This window comes from Aythya ferina (genome assembly GCF_964211825.1).
Source record: "Aythya ferina genome assembly, chromosome: Z".
In the NCBI taxonomy this organism is placed as follows: Eukaryota; Metazoa; Chordata; class Aves; order Anseriformes; family Anatidae; genus Aythya; species Aythya ferina.
In genome coordinates, this window is record NC_140299.1 from 48,156,905 (window position 1) to 48,177,673 (window position 20,769).

The following is a 20,769-nucleotide window of genomic DNA, read 5'->3' on the forward strand; positions in this document are numbered from 1 at the left end:
AGAATCAGCAGTACAATATCCAAAATACTTTCCTCAGCCTGTGTTGTTTTCCCTCTGGATGACAACTCCGGTACATCAGCCACTCCTCCCAGTTTTGAATCATCAGCAAAGTTGCTGAGGGTATATTCTGCCCTATCAACCAGATCATTAACAAAGATTTTGAACAGGACTTGACCCAGTGCTGATCCCTAGTACACACCACTAGTTAATGGCCTGTGACTAGATTTTGTACGGCTGATCAGCGTCCCCTGGACCCAACCATTCAGCCAGTGCTCAACCCATCTCATTGTCTTATCTAGTCCACACTTAATCAATTTCTCTACGATGATCTTACACGGGACACCGTCAAAAGCCTTATTAAAATCAAGGTAGAAAATATTCACTGCTCTTCTCTCATCTACCAAGCCTGTTATCATAAACTGTAAGATTGGTCAAGTATGACTTCCCTTTTATGAATCCATGCTGACTACTTCTGATGACTTTCTTGCCCTTCACGTACCCAGAAATAGTTTCCATGATCGGTTATTACAACATCTTCTCAAGCACAAATTTTAATGCATTGATATGAAATCTCCCTTTTCGTTCCTTAGTGTATTCTTTTTAAATGCAATAGTAATAATGCCTTAGCAAAAATAACAGTCATGTGCCCCAAAAATGTCTAAGCATGGCTGGAGACCTATTTGTAGACTCCATAATGGATGGGCCAGCCATTAGGAACATAAGCAAGAAAAAATAAATGCCACATCACACGGTGGAAATAACTCATTAAGCTAGAATATAAACTTTGTATTCAGAGAGGAATGTCGGCTATTTCAGACACGTACCTTACCTCGTAAAATCTGACATCAAGTCACTACAACAAAGTTTACTTGTATTTTCAGTTGCAAGCACTACCATCAAAAAAGCACTTCCTATGACCATCTACTTCAACCAGCATTTTAATTCCTTTTTCAGGGTAACTGTAACAATGAAAATCATCAAATATATGTAGCAACAAATGCAAATGACTAAGAGAGACTGCAACAGCTGTCAAGACTTCCTGTATGAACCTAAAGGCAAAGAAGATTGGTCAGACAATTTTGAGCAATACAAGTATAGAAAAGCTACAAAGCTTTTCCTGTCATAATTGCAAAAAGCAAAAAATAACAAAAAAGTACTCCAAGTAATTTAGGTATTTACATCTGTTTAAAAAAAAAAAAAAAAAAAAAAAGACAAGAAATGCAAAAACAAAACCACACATTTAAGTTTGGATGGTCTGTATGTGAGATAGGATACACACAATACTTTTCCATACATTTGCTAGCTACAGCTGTGAAAGGCTTTTATCTGCCCTCCAATTCTTGTGCTTCAGCAAGAAGCTTAATAGACTGCTACTGCTGGTAGATTTATTTGAAAGTGATTATCTTTGCTTTAATACTTCAAAGTTCATGCAGATAATCTACAGCAAGAAAGAACCACATAAAATACAATATATATTTAGTACCTGGAATTAACTTCTTTTTTTTAATAAAAATGGCTAGTGTACATTGTTTACAGCTTATTATTGAGCAAAAACTTTATTAAAGTTTATCTTCCCTTCTTTACAACAGCAGCTAAAGGGTTTTCTTAAAGTATCTCTACCAACCCCATGAATTTCCCAGTTTCCTCCACTGATCCTTGCAAATGACCTAGAAAAATACTTTTGAGTTCACAATGAAAACTTTATATAGGAATACTATGTTCTTAATTTTAAAAAATTCTACTTGGTACTTTGTTATTGACAGATAGTTGGAACTGTGTGCCTTACATACTTTACGATAATAGCAAAAGCTAGAAAACTAATGGTAATGAGATAGAAGCTTTTATAAAATCCTTTAGCTATAGTTGTTGCCAACTCTCCCGAAATTCTCTTATACCTTTTAAACTATATAAAATAATTTGGACATTTCATCCATCTTCAGTGGCACATTTCAGTTTCACAGACAGATTCTTCAGTTTCTTCATGTTCCTTCTTGTAGTCTTATTCTGCCCTCAGTAAAACAATAATGAAATAAACCTTAGATGTCAGAATCTACTTTTTGTGCAAATGGAGAAAAGCTCTGGTTATAAGACGAATGAAAAGTGTTTCCTTATCCTTCCTACATACATTTCAAAACTTATTACTCACACAAATAGCATATCATTCATGTATTCAAGTACATGAATTTAAAAAAAAAAAAAACAAAAGAAAGATGACAAGGATAAATTCAGTTCATTTTTACATTCTACTTCTGTGTAATTTTTTCCAACTTACAAAACATATAGAAAATACAATTCAAACAACAGCTCAACAGTAATCTCTAATAGCTAAAACACTCCAGTGGAACAAGATTTTCATTTGTTTATTATCTACCTGTTCAGTAACAAGCATGAAGTTAACACACACAATAGTACCAGTAGAATTCATTTGACACAATACAATGAAAATCCCTAAGACTGTGATCTTTTTAGCTGAACATTTATATTTTTTTCTCCTATATCAACTTTCAGCAGTATTTTATATACTGCTTGCCTCATTCTAATGCTAAAGTTAGTTTTATTTCTATATTACCTTAATGTAACACACAATACTTTCAATCAGCTCATACACTGAACACTACAGAGGAAAAAGTCTCTCTGATTCACAGTAATAATAATAATTAAAACAAACAAATAAAAAACTAGCTCTACAGTATCATCAAAGCAGTTCTGGCCAACCTCAACAACCAGCACACACCTAGACAAAATTCATGTGCTATGTAAGACTTGAACATGTTATTCTGAAGTCCAAGACTACAGCTGGACCCAAGCAATGAGCTTAGTATTTTCTGGATAGCACACACCAGCACAGTACTTCCTGTATCATGTCAAGAGTTGCTACCCTTTTGATACCAACTGGTTCTAAGAACAGGGCCTGAGACTGAGACAGGCAAAGCAAAAGAGCTAAAAAAAAAAAAAAGCTAAAAAAAAAAATATTCCCTCTAATTAAGGGATAGAACAGTACAGTACTGTACAGTACAGTAGTAAGTAGAGTAGCAGGAACACTCCTAGTGTGCTAGTGACTGCCCACCAGCCAGACATATCCTCATTCACTAGAGCCCTTTCAGCTCTACCATTGAGCCAGTTAATCACGCATCATAGCACCAACCTGTGCAACTCACAGTTGGACAATTTGCCCAGAAGCATTCTGTAAGGGACATTATCAAAGCCTTTAATAAAATCCAAAGGTTACATCCACCACCTTCCCTTTGTCCACGACATGGGTGACCTTTTAGTAGATTAGGTTATGAAGGCAGGACTTGCCCTTGATGAACCTATGTTGACTATGTCTGATAAAAGCTTTGTTCTTTAACTAACTTCTGATGTCCCCCAGGATAATCTTTTCCATAACTTTTACAGGCTGTGAGGTTGGACTAACAGGTCTGTTATTATTATTATTATAGAATGAAACTTCAAACCCTAACATGGTAAGGAATAAGCAGAGTTCCCCAATACATCAAAATGCGTAATGTGGTTCGCTAGCGAGTGAACAGACAGACAACAGCTCATAGTGGAGGATTATTTTAATAATCAATGTGCAAACGAACTACATTAATCTCAATAAAGCATTTGAACAAGCAGCACCCTTCTTTTTCCATAGTAACTTTCAGTGGAGGAAAATTAAAGACCCATTTCCAGGGCAGTCTCTTTTTCTCACAGACCTTTGGAATTACTACCAGAATGAAAACTAAACTACAGCTGGATCTATGTTAATTTATGTCAAGGCTGAGAAGCACTGACAGAGATCAAAGCAATGAATTGACATTGCAAAGTCACCTCCTTCCTGAATCCTCAGATCTATGAAGGAGGACAATCAGCTCCCCGGTTTTTCCTGTTTCTCAATTTTTATTTTTTAAATTTAGGAAGTTATTATGAAAAAAAAAGTATTAACTATTGTGGAAACAATGCTGTCATATAAATAGCTAATAAACATCTTTGTATAGAAGTTTAATGTTGCATTCATTGGCTTTATAATGGTACAGAGTTTAGCATTGTGTTTTTTAATTAAAAACAATCCAATGTGATTTGACAAAGCCCATAATTTCAGCTCTGCAAGGACAACACTATCTATTTAGGAAACAGACAATACTTAGTCAAAGGGTATCTTAAATTAATTCAACGTCAAGAGAAGCAGTAAATCAAAGCTACTACTGGAAAATAACCAAGAGTTCAGCAATGCATTCAGAATGCTAGCAGTCTTGGACTGCATTAACTATGTTCTGCACTTAAATGAACAGGCAACCACGTAACATAGCAAGGGAAATACTTTGCCAATATCTCCCTTTCACAGTTTCATCAACACAGGAAGACCATGATGCCTGAAGTTGGTTGCTATACACAGCACTGCAAGCTACAAATTTGTCCTTTTTCAAATATGATTTGCATCTGCTATATTTCATTCAGTTTCCCAGTTAATATTTTTTTTCATGTTATAGCCTATATCTGTTCTTCCCTGAGACATAAGCTCATAGTCCTTCCCTTTGATTTTCCATGCTACAGCATTCTACCTTTGTTGCCCAGATTTACCTCCAGCAGACAGATTTGGTCAACGTTACATTAACAGTTGTTATCTGAAGTAGCAGTCAGGAGATATAAGCGTGTCCAAAACAGAATGTGATACAGGTGATAGGCAATATGATATTAATACATGTATATCTGCAACAACATCACAAAGATGCAAACTTTAAAGTAAAAATGTCTAAGCATATAGTTTCTCACTTAACCATAGGACTGTCATTCATTCTGGCAGGTTCTACCTCTCTCAAAAACCTTACCAAACCAACCCAAAGTCTGGGTAAGACAATTCACTTACCAGGTTTTGAACCACCCAGCATTCTTTCACAGTATACTTACACCTTCCTAAAGTGACAATTTTATATGCATTTCAAATGATAGTTGCTTCTTAAATTGATGATTTAAACTTTCCTGAAGTTTTAAGCTTCTTCATAAACCTAATCAAATTAATTTACATGTCTCTGCAACAAGCAATGGAAATCAGCTTTTGTAAAGTGGGCTTCTGCTATCTCTCATTTAGCAATGAACACTGAATTCTGTCCAAAACTCTCAATCACTAGTACAACCTGCAGCAAATAGCATACCTACACATTTTGAAATGAATGCATCTAATTCCCACACTCTTCCTGAAGCTCTAAAATAAGCAAATACTCTATCTTGACGAAATATTTATATTTTGTTTAGTCTCTTAATGTGATGTATAATTTTAAAACTGTATTCACTAAAGGAAAAATACTTAAAATGGGTGAGCAATTGGATGATGGCTAGGGTTCAAATGCTTACAATAAATGGGATTACATGGTGCTGGCCACCAGTCACCAGTAGGATTTCCCACATCTCCATTTTAAGGACAGTTACCGTCAATGTTTTTATAAATGATCTCAACGCAGGACTTGAACGTATACTAGGTCACTTTGTAAATGTAAGCAAATTGAGAAGAGCTGCTCACTCCTGAGAGGGTGGAGAGGCCTTGCAGAGAAATCTTGACAAATCAGAGAGCTGGGCCATCACCAACAGTATGAAATTTAACAAGTGCCAGATTCTGCACCTGGGACATGGCAATGCCATATATATAAATATGTACAGACTGGGGAATGAGAGCTTGGAGATCAAGCTCAGCAGAAAAACATCGTGGGGTTCTAGTTGACAGCAAGCTGAGTATGACCTAACAGCGTGCCCTGGCAGCCAGAAGGGCCAGCCTTACCCTGGGGTGCATCAGGCCCAGCACTGCCAGCTGGTTGAAGGAAGGGAGTGTCCGGCTCTGCTCTGTGCTGGTGCAGCCTCACCTCAAGTACTGCATGTAGTTTGGGGTACCACAGTATAAGAAGGACTATTAAGAGTGTCCAAAGGATTATGAAGATGGTGAAGGGTTTAGAGGGCAAGATGTGTGAGGAGCAGCTGAGGTGCCTTGGTTTGTCCAGCCCCAAGCAGAGCAGGCTGAGGGGAGGCCTCAAGGCGGCCTGCAGCTCCCTCACGAGGGGAGCGGAGGGGCAGGCACTGAGCTCTGCTCTCTGGGGACAGCGACAGGACCCGAGGGAACTGCATAGAGCTGGGACAGGGGAGGGTCAGGCTGGGGGTTAGGGAAAGATTCTGCACCCAGAGGGGGGTCGGGCTCCTCAGGGCAGTGGTCACAGCACTGAGCCTGACAGAGTTCAAGATGCACTTGGACAATGCTCTCAGACATATGGTCTGAGTTTTGGGTGGTTCTGTGTCGATTCACGAGTTGCAATTCATGATCCTTGTGAGTTTCCTCCAACTGAGGGAATTCTATGATACATCTTAGTAGAGAAAGAAGGATAAATTTGTTCACTAGGGCTGTGTCTGTGTGTCTATCTGCTTGTCTGTGTGAAGTGAAATTTCACAGCAAAACAAGCACTGTGGAATGAATTTCAGGTGAGAATTGATTATGTACACTTTTATTGCATAACATTTAAATATGCAGTTGCATATGAAATTGGGAAATGTATTTTACTGCATCTTATCTAGAAAAATGTAGATACCTCCCCCCTTCTGAAAAGCCTTGATGAAAATTTATGAAACATTATTCACACAGTCCAAACTTTTCTAACAGCTGTGTTTTTCACACAATATCAGCTATTTTTAAAAACTCAAACACATCCTTAAAGTGAACTAGATGAAATAAATTCTCCTTTAAATGCAGGTGATGGTCATCAAGATATCCTTTGAATAACAGAACTAAGTGAAGGAACTAGAAGGTTGCATACAAAATATTTATCACAGCAGAAATGTTTATCAAAGTGAAGAGTAAGTATTCTACATTTTGAGGATAAAATTCCATTTACAGTTTACTATTCAACAGAATATTCTTTTATCATATTTGACCTACATGTTTTGACGTATGCTCTGTAGAGAACAAAATATCTTTATGCTGGAGAAGTCAACAGTGAAGTCAGTTTCTTTTGAGTTTCTAGTACTGAAACAGAACTTTTAATATTAACCAAGGTTTCACAGAAGCCCCAGAAACTCAAATACCTACATAAGACACTGTATTACAGAATCACAGAATGGTTAAGGTTAGAAAGGACCTCTGGAAGCCATATGGTCCAGCCCCCCTGCTCAAGCAGGGACACCTAGAGCAAGTTGCCCAGGATCACATGCAGATGGTTTCTGAAGATCTCCAAGGAAGAAAACTCCACCACCTCTCTGTGTACCCCATGCCTGGGCCAGTGTTTGGTCACCCACACAGTAAAGAACTGCTTCCTAATGTTCAGAGGGAACCTCCCGTGTTTGTCACTAATGCTTCTTGTCCTGTCACTGGGCACCACTAAAAAGAGCCTGGCTCCGTGCTCTTTGCATTCTCCTTTCAGGTATTTGTAGTATTTATGAGATTCCCCCGAGCCTCCTCTTCTCCAGACTGAGCAGTCCCAAGTATTCACCTTATCAATGATCATTCTTTCCTATTTTTCAGATTTTGTCATGAAAAAGTCAGCTGGTAGTAGACTAGAAATCAAGTGAAGCTTATACAATCCTGATTCCACTCTTGGGACCTTTGAGATCATGTTTTGACAGCTTGTATAAAAAAAAAAATCCACAGTATGTAGCTTGGCACAACCTAGGAATTTCCAATAATACATAACCTTTAATCTTAAAAAAAAAAAAAAAAAAAAAAAAAAAAAAAAGACTGTTTTGGAGAGTAGATTATTCCCTGAAGGATGAGTGAGAGCATTCTTTTAGGTAAATTAAAAGTTTAGTGATGACTAGAAGAAGCCATACTGACAGAGAATTTGTAAGGAGGGAAAAAAAAAAAAAACAAAAACAAAAACAAAAAAAAAAAAAAAAACACTAAAAATACATTTGTATCTGCTTTAAATAAAATAAAAAGCACCTAAGAAGAAATGCCGTTCGTGAAACAACAGTGAGTAACCAACCACAAAGTTCTTGTATTCAGGATAATCACCTACAAATTGGATTATGTCAAAAAAATAATCACAGCTGTGAGAGTTATGTTTAAATAAAGTTATTAAATACTATTACTTGTTGAAGTCGTATCACAACTTACAGAACCAAACTCCTTAGATGTCATAAACAAAGCAGTACAAGATTTGTTAGAACAGAACATGTGCAACAGAAAACAAGTCACCTCAGTAATTAAAACTGCTAGTTCATTGAACAGAATATCCTGAGTTGGAAGGGACTCTCCAGCTCCTGGCTCCACACAAGACCACCCAAAAATCAAACCACATGTCTGGATTTTCACATTTCATTGACATAAGCTAAGAAAGAAGACATTTTTAGATCTAAGTCCCATCAGTCCATTTGAAAGGTGTTTTCTCTCCCATTGGACAAAAAAAAATCAAGCCTGACCACACTTTTAACTAGGACTTTTCATTTTCTTGAGTACTTTTAATCTCCCTTTTTTTTCCTCTCATTTGTGGGATTACTTACACCTATGTTGTTTGTACAGCTTTCATAAATAATTGTGTTCTTTACTTACGAGTGGTTGAGACCGAACTTCATTGAGTAATTATAAAGATACACCAATCCAAATTCTTTCTTTAGTTTCATTTTTTCTTTCTGTTAAACATGTGGGGTTTTTTTTTGGTTGGTTGGTTGGGGTTTTTTTGGGCAAACGGTGATTATTGCATTCAGCTTCACAGCTAGCCTTAAACTGTTTTGTAGCTGAAATCTCAACTGATAACATATATACAATAGCAGTATCACAGCCTCCTCCCCACAGCCAGTTTAGAAGAATAACATGGATTTAACAGAAAATATAGGCTGAAGATCTGATCCATAACAAGAGGATTTTTCCCCAAAAGCACAAAAAACAAGGTTTCTGGGAGTCAGTGAGATTTTATTTCATTTAGTCCTGCCTGTTCTGTTGTACATGGCTCGAAGAGATCTATTAAGGTTTTTCTCTCTTGTTTTTTTTTATTATTATTGTTTTTGTTGTTGTTGAGGGTAAAGACAGCATTACATCAGTAATAAAGAGCCTCAAAGCAGAATACAGTAATGGCCAAATAGTCTTATAATTCCTACTATTTAATAAATAAATAAATAAATAAATAAACAACCCACACAATTCTGGTATAATTTTAGCAAAGCAACCACTTCTAAAAATAGAGGCTGTTTTGCTTTTTTTTCCCTCTCAAGTTAAAGCTCTAAGAACTGTAACTAACAGCTCAGTACCATGTTTTCAGCTTTTTTTCAGTGCTTATTTTTATACCATATTTACTGCAGTCTTAATGCTTCACCCAAATTTAGCAAGTTATAAATTAATCCCATAAAGACAAATGCAGTATGCTTTTAATTTCCAGAAAATTCTCTTCTGTAACTGTGTTCCAAAATGATGCTGCAGCCTTTCACAAAACCACTAGCGTAAGGATTTTAAACATAATGAAATTGACAGGAATTGAAGAAAGCCAAGTCATGTCAATTCTAAAAAGCTAAGTTTATCCAGTTGTTCAAGATGTAATTAACCTTTCCTGTATTTTGTCTGCAGAGATAACTTAATGTTCTTCTTTCTGAAAATACTGTTAAAAAGAAGCATTTCCTTACTAGGTCAGACATCTTAACACAAACACAATTATCAAAACATGACCTATTTCTGGAAACCAAAAAGTAGAACACATTTTAAATGAGATTACAGCATTAAACTTGGATAGAAAAAGAACAAAGTGGGAAATTGGCAAATACTGTTCCCTAGCTATACAGCATTCTGCAGTTGCAAATCATCATTAGGAAACTGTTTTCCCTCTAAACATTTCACTACATTCTGGTTGTTGCTGGGCAGGAAAACTATCACATTTTTTTTCAATATACTAATTCATTGTGAGTAATCTAATGCAAATACAACATCCCACTAGTTCTACTAAAGTTAGGTTCTGTAATGACAGACCACTTCTTCAGAAGAAGAAAAGAAGAACTGAGAAGCTCTGACTTGCTACAGAATTAATGCTCACTTCTACTCATAAGGGCATCAGACATCATCACACCATATGCACCAGTCTAATCTAATCCGATCTCCAGTTTATAAAATCCACTTTCTATATTCTCTATCAACTCCTAATGCAAGGAAATATATTTCAAATTGCCCTTTCAGAAAGATAATAGATAAATCCTATAAATACATATTGGCATAACATGTCCAAAAACAATGTCTAATAAGTATACAGTGGGAATACATGAAATGGAAAAACTACTTAAATACGTGACATAAAAACAGAAGAACATTAGAAGTGCTATTTCAGTACTTCTCTAATCCTGAACAACAAATTGCCATCAGTTTGCCTGTGAAAAAATAAACTGGAAGATAGCCAAATATCACGTAACAGTTTTAAAACCTCCCAGCGATTGTTTCATTTAGTGGTTTCATGAAGAAATGGGGGGCAGGAGGAACATAAGAAAGGGAAGGAGAGAGGGAGAATGCAAGAATCTTTCACCCAATCTATGCAAAAAAAGTGTTGTTACAACATCTAGCAAAGGCTATGTTCAAATTCTTTTCCAATCTGCAGCTTATCTAACCACTATTACACCAGCCCCTAATAAACCTTCTTGTGGGAAAGGAATTTGCAGGTGGCTTCGCGGTGTTTCTCACGTCCCTGGATTAGAAATAATGAGGAAACAAGCAAGGTAGAAGCAAAAACTTAAGCAAGGTTGAGATAAAGTAAATTGGATACATCTTTAAAGATGAGCTTTGGGCGGTGGCCAATTGCTCGCTGGCTCCAGGCGCGTCTGAGGGTCTCTAACCAATTTTATGATAGATTCAGACACGTGGACAGCGCGTGGGGCTACAGGGAAAGTATATGTAGTGGTGAAAAAGGGCAATAAACGTCTTCTGTTCAAGAGCCATCAGGAGTCTGTGTCTTGCACCCCTTCACCTTCTTATCTAGGTATTTCAGTAAATAACATTCTGAAATATTAATTCCTCTTGACCACAATTTCATGTCTCTTTCTTGAGAAAAAAAAAAATCAACACAGATCAATGAATGAAAACATTCCTCAGTACTACTTCTGATTTCCTACACTTCAAGAAATTCACTGTTGTCATAAGTAACCCACTGTAAACCTTTTAGATAACACTGAAAAATTTCTCACATAAGCAGTACTTAAAATACTGTCACAGGAACCTTTAAGTTGATCAAACATTTGTCTTAAAGTCTTTTCAACTCTAAAGCAAACAAAAGCATCACCACACTGCTTATCTTTCCCAGTTATTCAGTGAAAAATGCCAAATACCAGTATTCAGGTTTTAGGAGTTTTCTCACTTAAAAAAAAAAAATAAAAAAAATCCTGGTAAAAGGAAAATATTAATACCAATTATTCCTATTTAAATAGTAATAGTGGCCCAGAAAGCATTTTCAGTAACTTCAGTCCAAGAAAGGCTCAAAAAAAAAAAAAAAAAAAAAAAAAAAAAAAAAAAAAAACCACATCTAAGGAATCGTCCTAAAAATCTTTAAACTAACTAGATGGAACAACTTGTTGCCTCTTGCTTTGCATTCCAGTAAGAGGACAAGACCCAGCGTGAAATACAGTATCTGCTACAGGAAATTAATGATCTATTCATTTCCAGGTTTTTCAATGAGCCTTGAGGATCTGCTTCAGTTCAAAGACAAGATATTAATTCAAGGACACAAATATCTCCATGAAGTACCTAATTAGAGACTTATTCTTCAGCAGTCTGTCATTTACCTGCAAAACACACTGTTTTCCATCCATTCTGCCAAACCAAGATCTGACCCAATACCATTAAGGAAACACATACAGACTCGCCCTCTGAGTAATGATGTATTCCTCACAGTTTTGTGCTGTTCTTTGTTGTGATTTTCTTATTAAAAAATGGTATTATTAAAAACTGGTACATATCAATTAAAACTAAAATCCCAAACTATGAACAGGTTTTACTACACCAGAACAAGTGCATATTAACAGAAAAAGGTCAAGGAAAACATTGGGTCGATGCTTGATGAAGACAGTCACCCAACAAGTAGGCAAGAGGAAAAGGTAGAGGCATTTAATGACTTTTTTTCCCCTCAGTGTTTAGTATTAATGATTTTCGGTTGCCTGGTCCTCTGAGATGGAGGACCCATGACGGGGGTGGGGGGTTATCCAGTCTGCAGAAGAGGAGGCGAAGAGGCAATCTCTTGGCTCTCTGCAACTCCCTGAGTAGGGCAAGGGCAGAGGGAGATGCTGGCCTCTGATCCCTGGAAATCCATGGCAGGATGTGCAGGAATGGCACAAAGCTGCACCAAAGCAGGTTCAGACTGGACAATAGACTTGCTAATGTGATGCCCATCTATCAAAAGGGTCATAAGGAGGACCTGGGCAACTACAGGCCTGTCAGCCTGACCTCAGTGCCAGGAAAGCTGGTGGAGCAGGTCATCTTGAATGCAATCACACAATGTATGTGGGACCACCAGGGGATCAGGCCCAGGCAGCATGGATTCATGAAGGGCAAGCTCTGCTTGACCAACCTCATCTCCTTCTATGACCAGATGACCTGCCTGGTGGATGAGGGCAAACCTGTTACCATAGCTTACCTAGACTTCAGCAAATCCTTTGACACAATCTCCCATAGCATTCTCCTGGAGAAGCTGGCAGCCTGTGGCTTGGACGGGTACACTCTCTGCTGGGTTAAAAACTGGCTGGGCAGCTGGGCCCAGGGAGCAATGGTAAATGGAGTGAAATCCAGCTGGTGACAGGTCACCAGTAGTATTCCCCAGGTGTTGGTGCTGGGGTCCATCCTCTTTACTATCTTTATTGATCATTTGGATGAAGGAATTGAGTTACTTACTCCCTCAGTAAGTTTGCAGACAACATCAAGTAGGGGAAAGTGTCGATCTGCCAGAGGGTAGTCCCCCCTGCAAAGGGACCTGGACATGCTGCACTGATGGGCAGAGGCCAATGGGATGAGGTTCAGCACAGCTAAGTGCCAGCTCCTGCAGTTTGGCCACAACAACACCATGTAAAGCCACAGGCCTGGGACAGAGTGGCTGGAAAGCTGTTCAGAGGAGAAAGATCTGGGGGTGCTGATCGATGCTCACCTGAACATGACCCTGGCAGTGTGCCCAGGTGGCCAAGCAGGCCAACAGCATCCTGGCTTGTACCAGGAATAGTGCAGCCAGCAGGAGCAGGGAGGTGATCAACCCCCTGTACTCTGCTCTGGTGAGGCTGCACCTCAAGTACTGTGTTCATCTCTGGGCCCCTCACTACTAGAAGGACATCGAGGCCCTGGAACATGCCTAGAGAAAGGCTATGAAGTTGGTGAAGGGCCTGGAACACCAGTCCTATGAGGAGGGGCTGAGGGACCTGGGGTTGTTTAGTCTGGAGAAGAGAAAGCTCAGGGTAGACCTCATAGCTCTAAACAGCTACCTGAAAGGAAGGTGTGGGGAGCTGGGGGTTGGCCTCTTCTCACAGGTAACTGTGATAGGACTGGAGGGAATGGCCTGAAGTTGTGCCAGGGGAGGTTCAGGTTAGAAATGAGGAGACATTTCTTCTCAGAAAGAGCAGTCAGGCACTGGAACGGGTTGCCCAGGAAAATGGTGGAGTCACCGCCCCTGGGGGTGTTCAAAGAAAGGTTGGACGTGGTGACTGGGGATATGGTTTAGTGGGTGACATTGGTGGCAGGGTGATGGTCGGACCAGATGATCTAGGAGATCTTTTCCAGTCTTAATGATTCTATGACTCTATGATTAGGAGAAAATTCTGTACCATGGGGGTGGTCAAACACTGGAACTGGCTTCAAGAGATTGAGTGAAATATCTCTCAAAAATGTAAAGCCTTATTTTATAATAAATTTATTATTCCAGTATTTTAATGTAGATTCTAACATTTTCCTTTAAGAAAATCTATATAGCTGCTTGGTGATATTGAACAAAGTTACAGAAGACCTTAGAAGCATGTATCCTATCTGTCGCTGATGTTTAACATGTTTCTAAAATGTATTAAAGACTGTATTAATGAAACCAAACAGAAGTATGCAATAATGAAAATCAATTCCAAAGCACTTGGGTGTCACAAAACAATACATCCTTTACAAAAACAGCAGGGCAAGTCACCTATATTTCAGTTGAGATTTAGCTTTTTTCTAGCATTCTAAAAAACAAACTTCAAATCATTTAGTCACATTTTAAAAGATGTAATGCACCCCATGATCTATATATCTCATCAATACAAATATTTGTGTGTATATTAGTATCTGTCAGGAACTAACCAAGCATGTTTATGTCATTCCTTTGATCCAGTTTATAGTTAAAAACCATAATTCAAGGGAGAGTTTACATACCCATTTCATTAATAGTTGCTCTTGCTTTTGAGACAAAAGAACCAACTTCACTTGAGTGCATTTTTGCTCTTTCTTTAAGGTCAGCACCTGTAAGTGACATTTCACATATATGTTAGCAAACTGTATACAGTACTGTAAATTTGTTTTCAGAAGTGAAATATAGCTGTGTGCCAGAAAAAAAAAAAAGTCTGCTTTGAGACAAGGACAGTTCAAATTGTCCACATTCATCTTCCACAGATTTCAAGGAAAACAGAGAATCTTTATCACAAAAAAAAAAGTAATTCAAATTACCCAGCAGATTTTCATCAAGGATATTCTTCCCAGTGGCATTTCTTCTCAAATTAATGAACAATAAAATCTAGGTGGGTTAATATTTCTTCTGACACATATTTCTATTTTTTCTGCTGTGTCACAAAGTCTGATAATTATGTGGTTTTCTTATCATGGTCTTGTTGTTATTCTTCTGCTGTTAGATCATGAAGTAACTAGGGTGCATGTTTTTACAGTAACAGACAATATTTATCTAAATAAAAACTTCAACAGTGGGTCAAGTACAATTTTTCAACTAATTTTACTGAAACGTATTTTTGAATGCTGCATATGGCACTTTTTACATTAAAAAAAAAAAAAACTTAAAAAGTTTTAATCTATTTCTTCATAACATTATGAAGATAATTCTGTTTAAACAGCACCCTATAACTAGAGGTAATTAGAATTCACTGGTAAGAGAAATTGACATTTTTTCTCAAGAATGAGTAAGGAAAGTGAGAAACAACAACAACCAAATACAGAGTAAAATACAAAGCCCATCTTTCTTACAGAGGAAGAATAACATTAAAAATACAAAAATTTCATATACATTTTCCTAAGAAATGCAACATTCCCAGTTGAATTTAGTGTATATATTTTTCCATTTTGTAAAAACAAATCTATTACCTTAGTTTCTTGGCATATGAAAGACTAAACAATGAAAGGAAAAAAAATAATCTGTATTTCTCTATCCTCAGAACCAAAATGCTATCCATTCAGGAAAATGTACTGGACTCTAATCCAGTTAAAACAGTAACTCTGATTTAAAACTAAGCAGTCATATGTTCCCCTTTCTGGGCTTAATTCCTGCTCAATGCAGTTCACCCTCTTCATCAAACATTTAGAGAGCAGTAGTCAAAATTAACAACTCTAGCCTACCCCCTTCCCCCCTTTTTTTTTTTTTTTTTTTAATCAAAATTGATATCTCAATCTGACTTTTTGACTAATGTGGAAATGCCATTTTAGAGTAACATGTCCAATAATGAAGCTCTAAATCTCCCTTTGCAAAGCTTCTCATTTTACATTTGTTCTCCTTCTATGCATGTTAATATAAACACAATGAAGCACACATCTGCATGTCTCCCACTAAAAAACATCAAGGTTCACCTACACCTTCAGACACTTTTCCAAAAGCTTTCAAGGAACCTTCTATGATGTACCACAACTGACAACAGCGTGACAGGCCAGCTGAGTAGTCCGCGTGTACTTAGAAATACTGCAGCAAAATTGCTGCAACACTGTTGCAACTGCTACCTCATTAATTCATAATTAATACCTACAGAAATCTTGCCAGGAACCTCAAAAGCAAACAAAATTTGCATTCATAAGTCTGGACAGACTTTTAAACCATGTAAAGCCACAGAGAAATACATGTATATACAGAGTTCTGTAACTGAAAATAGCATTTACAAAATGCAATGATAATACCTGCTTTAAAAGCTATTGATAAAGTAGGTGAACAAATGAGAAAAAATATTCCTACTCTCATGTCATTTAATGTTTGCGATTAGGTTCTACAACTTTGTCTAAAACCATATAATTGCCTATATAACAATAGGCTGCATGCTCTAGTAACGAGAGAATTGTATACCTGTATAATCTGATACAAAACTCCCATGCACTGAAGTCCTGTTCACTTGGCATGCTGTAGAAAAGTAAATTTGAAAAGAGAAGCAGTGGACCTAAAAATGTCTCTAGTATTACTGTTAGGAAAATCTATTGTCAAGGTAAGACTAAGGCACCTCTTAGGTTTTACGTTATTCAAACTCATAAAGAAAGTGAATCACAGAATCACAGAATTTTCTAGGTTGGAAGAGACCTCAAGGTCATCGAGTCCAACCTCCAACCTAACGCTAACAGCCCTCCACTAAACCATATCCCTAAGCTCTACATCTAAGCGTCTTTTGAAGACTTCCAGGGATAAAAAGTGGATTCAACCTACCCACCCTCCCACCCTAGGAAAATAATAAAAATAAAAATAAAAATAAAAATAAAAATAAAAATAAAAATAAAAATAAAAATAAAAATAAAAATAAAAATAAAAATAAAAATAAAAATAAAAATAAAAATAAAAATAAAAAGGTCACAGATTCAGGCCTTCATTTGTAATATATACACTTATTTAAATGTACTTACAGAACTCTGAGTTTTCAACAAGAACTTTCATACAAATGCATTAAAAGGTAGGTGGTAATTTAAAATTAGTTAAAAAGCGTAAGAAGAATTTCCAGCACAACAGTTGCTCTCACTGCATTAACCAACTTCTGTAACCTTACATTTCCTTTTTTAAGTATTTCTCCCTCATAACTGTCAAGGAAATGGACAAAGTTCTTTTCCTAATCCTTTTCTATTTTAGCACTAAAGCAGTAAAGTAACCGAAGATCTTTCTGAGAAGACTTTTAGGCAGAAACCATTTGCTTCACTCCAATAGTTCACAGGAAATGGAACTGCCACTGACCTAATACTTTTGTTCCTGTTTTAAGATTAAACTGCTGATCAAAGAATCTTTGAAGAATTCCTTGATCCACACAGCAAAGAACTATTCACATGTTTCTTCGAAAGCTGTTCTCAAGTCAGAAGTAGGTAAGGTTAAGTTTCTGAAGACAGTCATGAAGAAGAGTGCAGGTTCAACCAGAGGCTTCTGCTCTCTCAGCAGCTGAAATCAAAGATCCCTCCTGTCATCCCAAGTTAAGTACTTTAAAGTATCTGCAAATATTATTTGCTAAAGTCCTGACAGCAACAAAGTAGCTAAGATTTTCAAACTACAAAAAAAAAAAAAAACTTAAAGAACGGCTCTCTGCGCCATTCCCATGGACCACAGCCGAAATCTGCAGATATGCTGGGCAATCTGCTTCCCCACATCCACTCCCAACAGACTTCAGAAGGTTGTACTGCGGGTCTCTATGTCACACTAATGCAGGGTTTTCTAAGCCTTTCTGCCCAAAGATGCAAGAAAGGGGTATCTTAAGTTACCAGTGAGCTAAGGCAAACTAGATGTTACAGATTTGAGTGTACACTGTAATTACATCCTCATATCCATCCAGTTCATGCTAAAATGTGAATCATTGCTTAGTCCATATTGCTCTTTCTGGCATTTTGATGTTTTGTCCCACCAATTGAACTATATCCACGCAGAAATATAGCTAATGCTAGACAAAACTGTGGTTCCTGGGTCATGCTCACCACTTCCCTACCCTCTGCTCCCATCCAGTGCTTCACAAGCTCCCTTTTAAGGACTATACGCTTCTATTTCCAAATTACTAGGAGCTGGTAGTCCATGCCAAAAGAGAAGTATAATAGTTCTCCTAAAGCTACATTAGGATTAGAGCAAGAAAGAAGTTCTACTTGAACCAACTTAATTCATAAAAATATCACGTCCGAATTTATGGGACAAGCTGATAGGAGAGAACTTCCCTGAAGACTTCTCGTAAACAGTCCTGTTTGAAAAGTAGCAGTCCAAGCAGCATTCCTTTGAAGATCTGCTAAGCAGTAAGTACATAAGCAACTGGTATACACAGATCAATCCTTAACACTACTCTGAGGAAATGCATGCTGTTTTAACTACTACCTACACTCTCCAAGGTTTTCTCAATCCCAAAGGAAATTCTCTACTTTATTTTGATCCTTCACCCTCTTATTTTCCCCCCCAATGTCAGGAAAGCATGGAAATGTTAGTTATTTTTTATCTGATTTAAGGGTAAAAATATTGATGCAATTAACCTTTTTTTTTTTTTTTTTTTTTTTTTTAAATTTGGCTATTAAATGTTTGGACATTGTACACTGTCATTCTAGAGAGTTTTTGCAACATGTGTTTTGACTTGCATTTCACAATGATACCACAGAAAATATTTATTTGAAAGCCAAGTCCAGCAAAATAGGCATATTGCTGTTACTCACTAGAATTTTCCCACCTACACTTCTATATGACAAGGATTGGCTATTTAACTTCAAAAACACACCAAAAAAAAAAAAAAAAAAAAAAAAAAAAAAAATTTTACATTGATTGCTCTGACCCTTATGCCTTTTGCCTTATTTGGATATTTTCACACACTTTCTGAACATAATTTATATGCTATTGAAAAGCTAAGTGTTGTGTTCAAAAAATCTCTTCTGGAATCTTTGTGTAAACCTCATTTTCCAAATGCCACACTTAAATGTCTAGAAATTTTATTGTACAGTACTATTCCATACTATGCTTTAACATATACTTCCATAACATGACTCAAAAGATGTAAACTAAAACGGTCAAAACTTTTCAATGAGGGAGGAAGGAATCCCACAATATTTAGTCTCGCTCACTCTCCATAAAGTTTCATCCAAACTCACATATTCTCTAAAACTTTTCTTTGATGTTCATTTTTTAACATGACACTAAACAAAGATGATCATTACTTTTATGTAGCTAATAGCTTCGTAAGTATGACTCGCATCCCAACATTTTATTGCAATTCATACTGGGCTTAAAAAAAAAAAAAGGCACTGTAGCACTTTATCAAACAAGTTTAGTTGGAAACAGAAAACGAAGGTAGAGAGGTCAGTAACATCAGAAAAAAAAAAGTACCTAATTTTTTCACATAAAAGGAAATGGAGAAACTATAATGGTTATATATAAAGCATTCAAAACTCAAGTTCAAATTTCTGATGCAAAAAATTGTTAGAAAGTACACTATACAAATCCAGCAATTAAAAACCAGTGAGAGTTTGTATACACTTATGATCATTACGAAGAAAGAACATAACATGAGATGTATAAGGAACAAAAAAACAGAACATGTACATTTACACTGGGACCTAGTCACAGAATCACAGAATCATCTAGGTTGGAAGAGACCTTCAAGATCACCTAGTCCAACCTCTGACCTAACTAACCAGTCCTCCACTAGCCTAAAGACTGAATTAATGTACAGTATACTAATAGACTTAAAAGCTGGCTCTGAAGCCCTAAAGCTCTACAAACAGACATTAGTTTTAAAAAAAATGAGACACTGACACTGGGCCTACCTTGTTGGTTTGTCTCTCAGTGTCTAGTACTTTGTTACTTAAACATATTAGGGCTGTTACAATTGTTGTGGTTTAACCCCCTGGAGCTAAACACCACACAGCTGTTCGCTCACCCTCCCCCCTCCCTCTCTGGGATGGGAGAGAGAAATGGGAAAGTGAAGCCTGTGAGTTGAGTTAAAGACAGTTTATTAGGACAGAAAACAATAATAATAATAACAATAATAATATGTACAATACAAGTGATGCACAATGCAATTGCTCACCACCCGCTGACCAAGGCCCAGACTATCCCTGAGCAGCCAGCCCCCCACACCCCGGCTAGCCACCCCTATCTATTGCTCAGCATGACCGCATACGGTACGGAATACCCCTTTGGCTAGTTTGGGTCACCTGTCCTGGGTCTGTCCCCTCCCAGCTCTTGCTGCACCCCCAGCCTTCCCCCTGGCAGGACAGTGAGAAGCTGAGACGTCCTTGGCTTGGTGTAAGCACTGCTCTGCAACAATTAAAACATCAGCATGTTATCAGCACTCTTCTCATCCTAATCCAAAACATAGCACCCTACCAGCTACTAGGAGGAAAACCAACTCTCTCCTAGCTAAAACCAGGACATACATCATTTTCAAAATTTTCTATTAAATAAAGTTTTCACTTTAACAAAACAGATTGCAACACATGGTTATCACAACGTCTGAAAACACAAGACTTTATAATTCACTCATCATAACTTAATAGTAACCACTTTTTCTCGTAATTGTTTGTTTTATTGTCAACAACCACCACGAATCCTCTTTCATGCCAGTACAGAAACAAATTTTTGCACACACCACCTGAACAGAGTAAAAACAAAATGACATTTACTTGTAACTTCGATAAAAAGCAAGGCATATTCTGCATTTCTAAACAGTAAGAAAAGGATGCTGGCTGCAGTCACTGTAGTCAAGAGAAAAGCAATTTGGTATGAAAGATACTGTGCATGTTTCCTACACAAGGAGGTAATTAAAATGAATGAAATGATTTATTTTTGATGCAAGGGTTTATATTCATGAGGTTTTCTAAACCTGGATATATGACTCTTAAGTCAAAACTGGTATTCAGATTCTTCTGTGTATGATTTGCTGTCATATGCTGTTACAAGCATGACTTTGGTATCTCCTTGTTTTGCA

At 37.2% G+C, this 20,769-nt stretch overlaps 1 protein-coding gene across 2 annotated transcripts in view; it reads right to left on the reverse strand.

The window, feature by feature from the left end:
* The window catches only part of AUH (AU RNA binding methylglutaconyl-CoA hydratase), a 116,830-nt gene that overhangs the window by 68,885 nt on the left and 27,176 nt on the right, over positions 1-20,769 (reverse strand). For both annotated transcript variants that reach the window (XM_084504416.1, XM_084504417.1), the window contains exon 4: positions 14,297-14,383. In XM_084504416.1, coding sequence (XP_084360542.1) covers positions 14,297-14,383 — 87 coding nt within the window. The remainder of the gene's footprint in view (positions 1-14,296; positions 14,384-20,769) is intronic.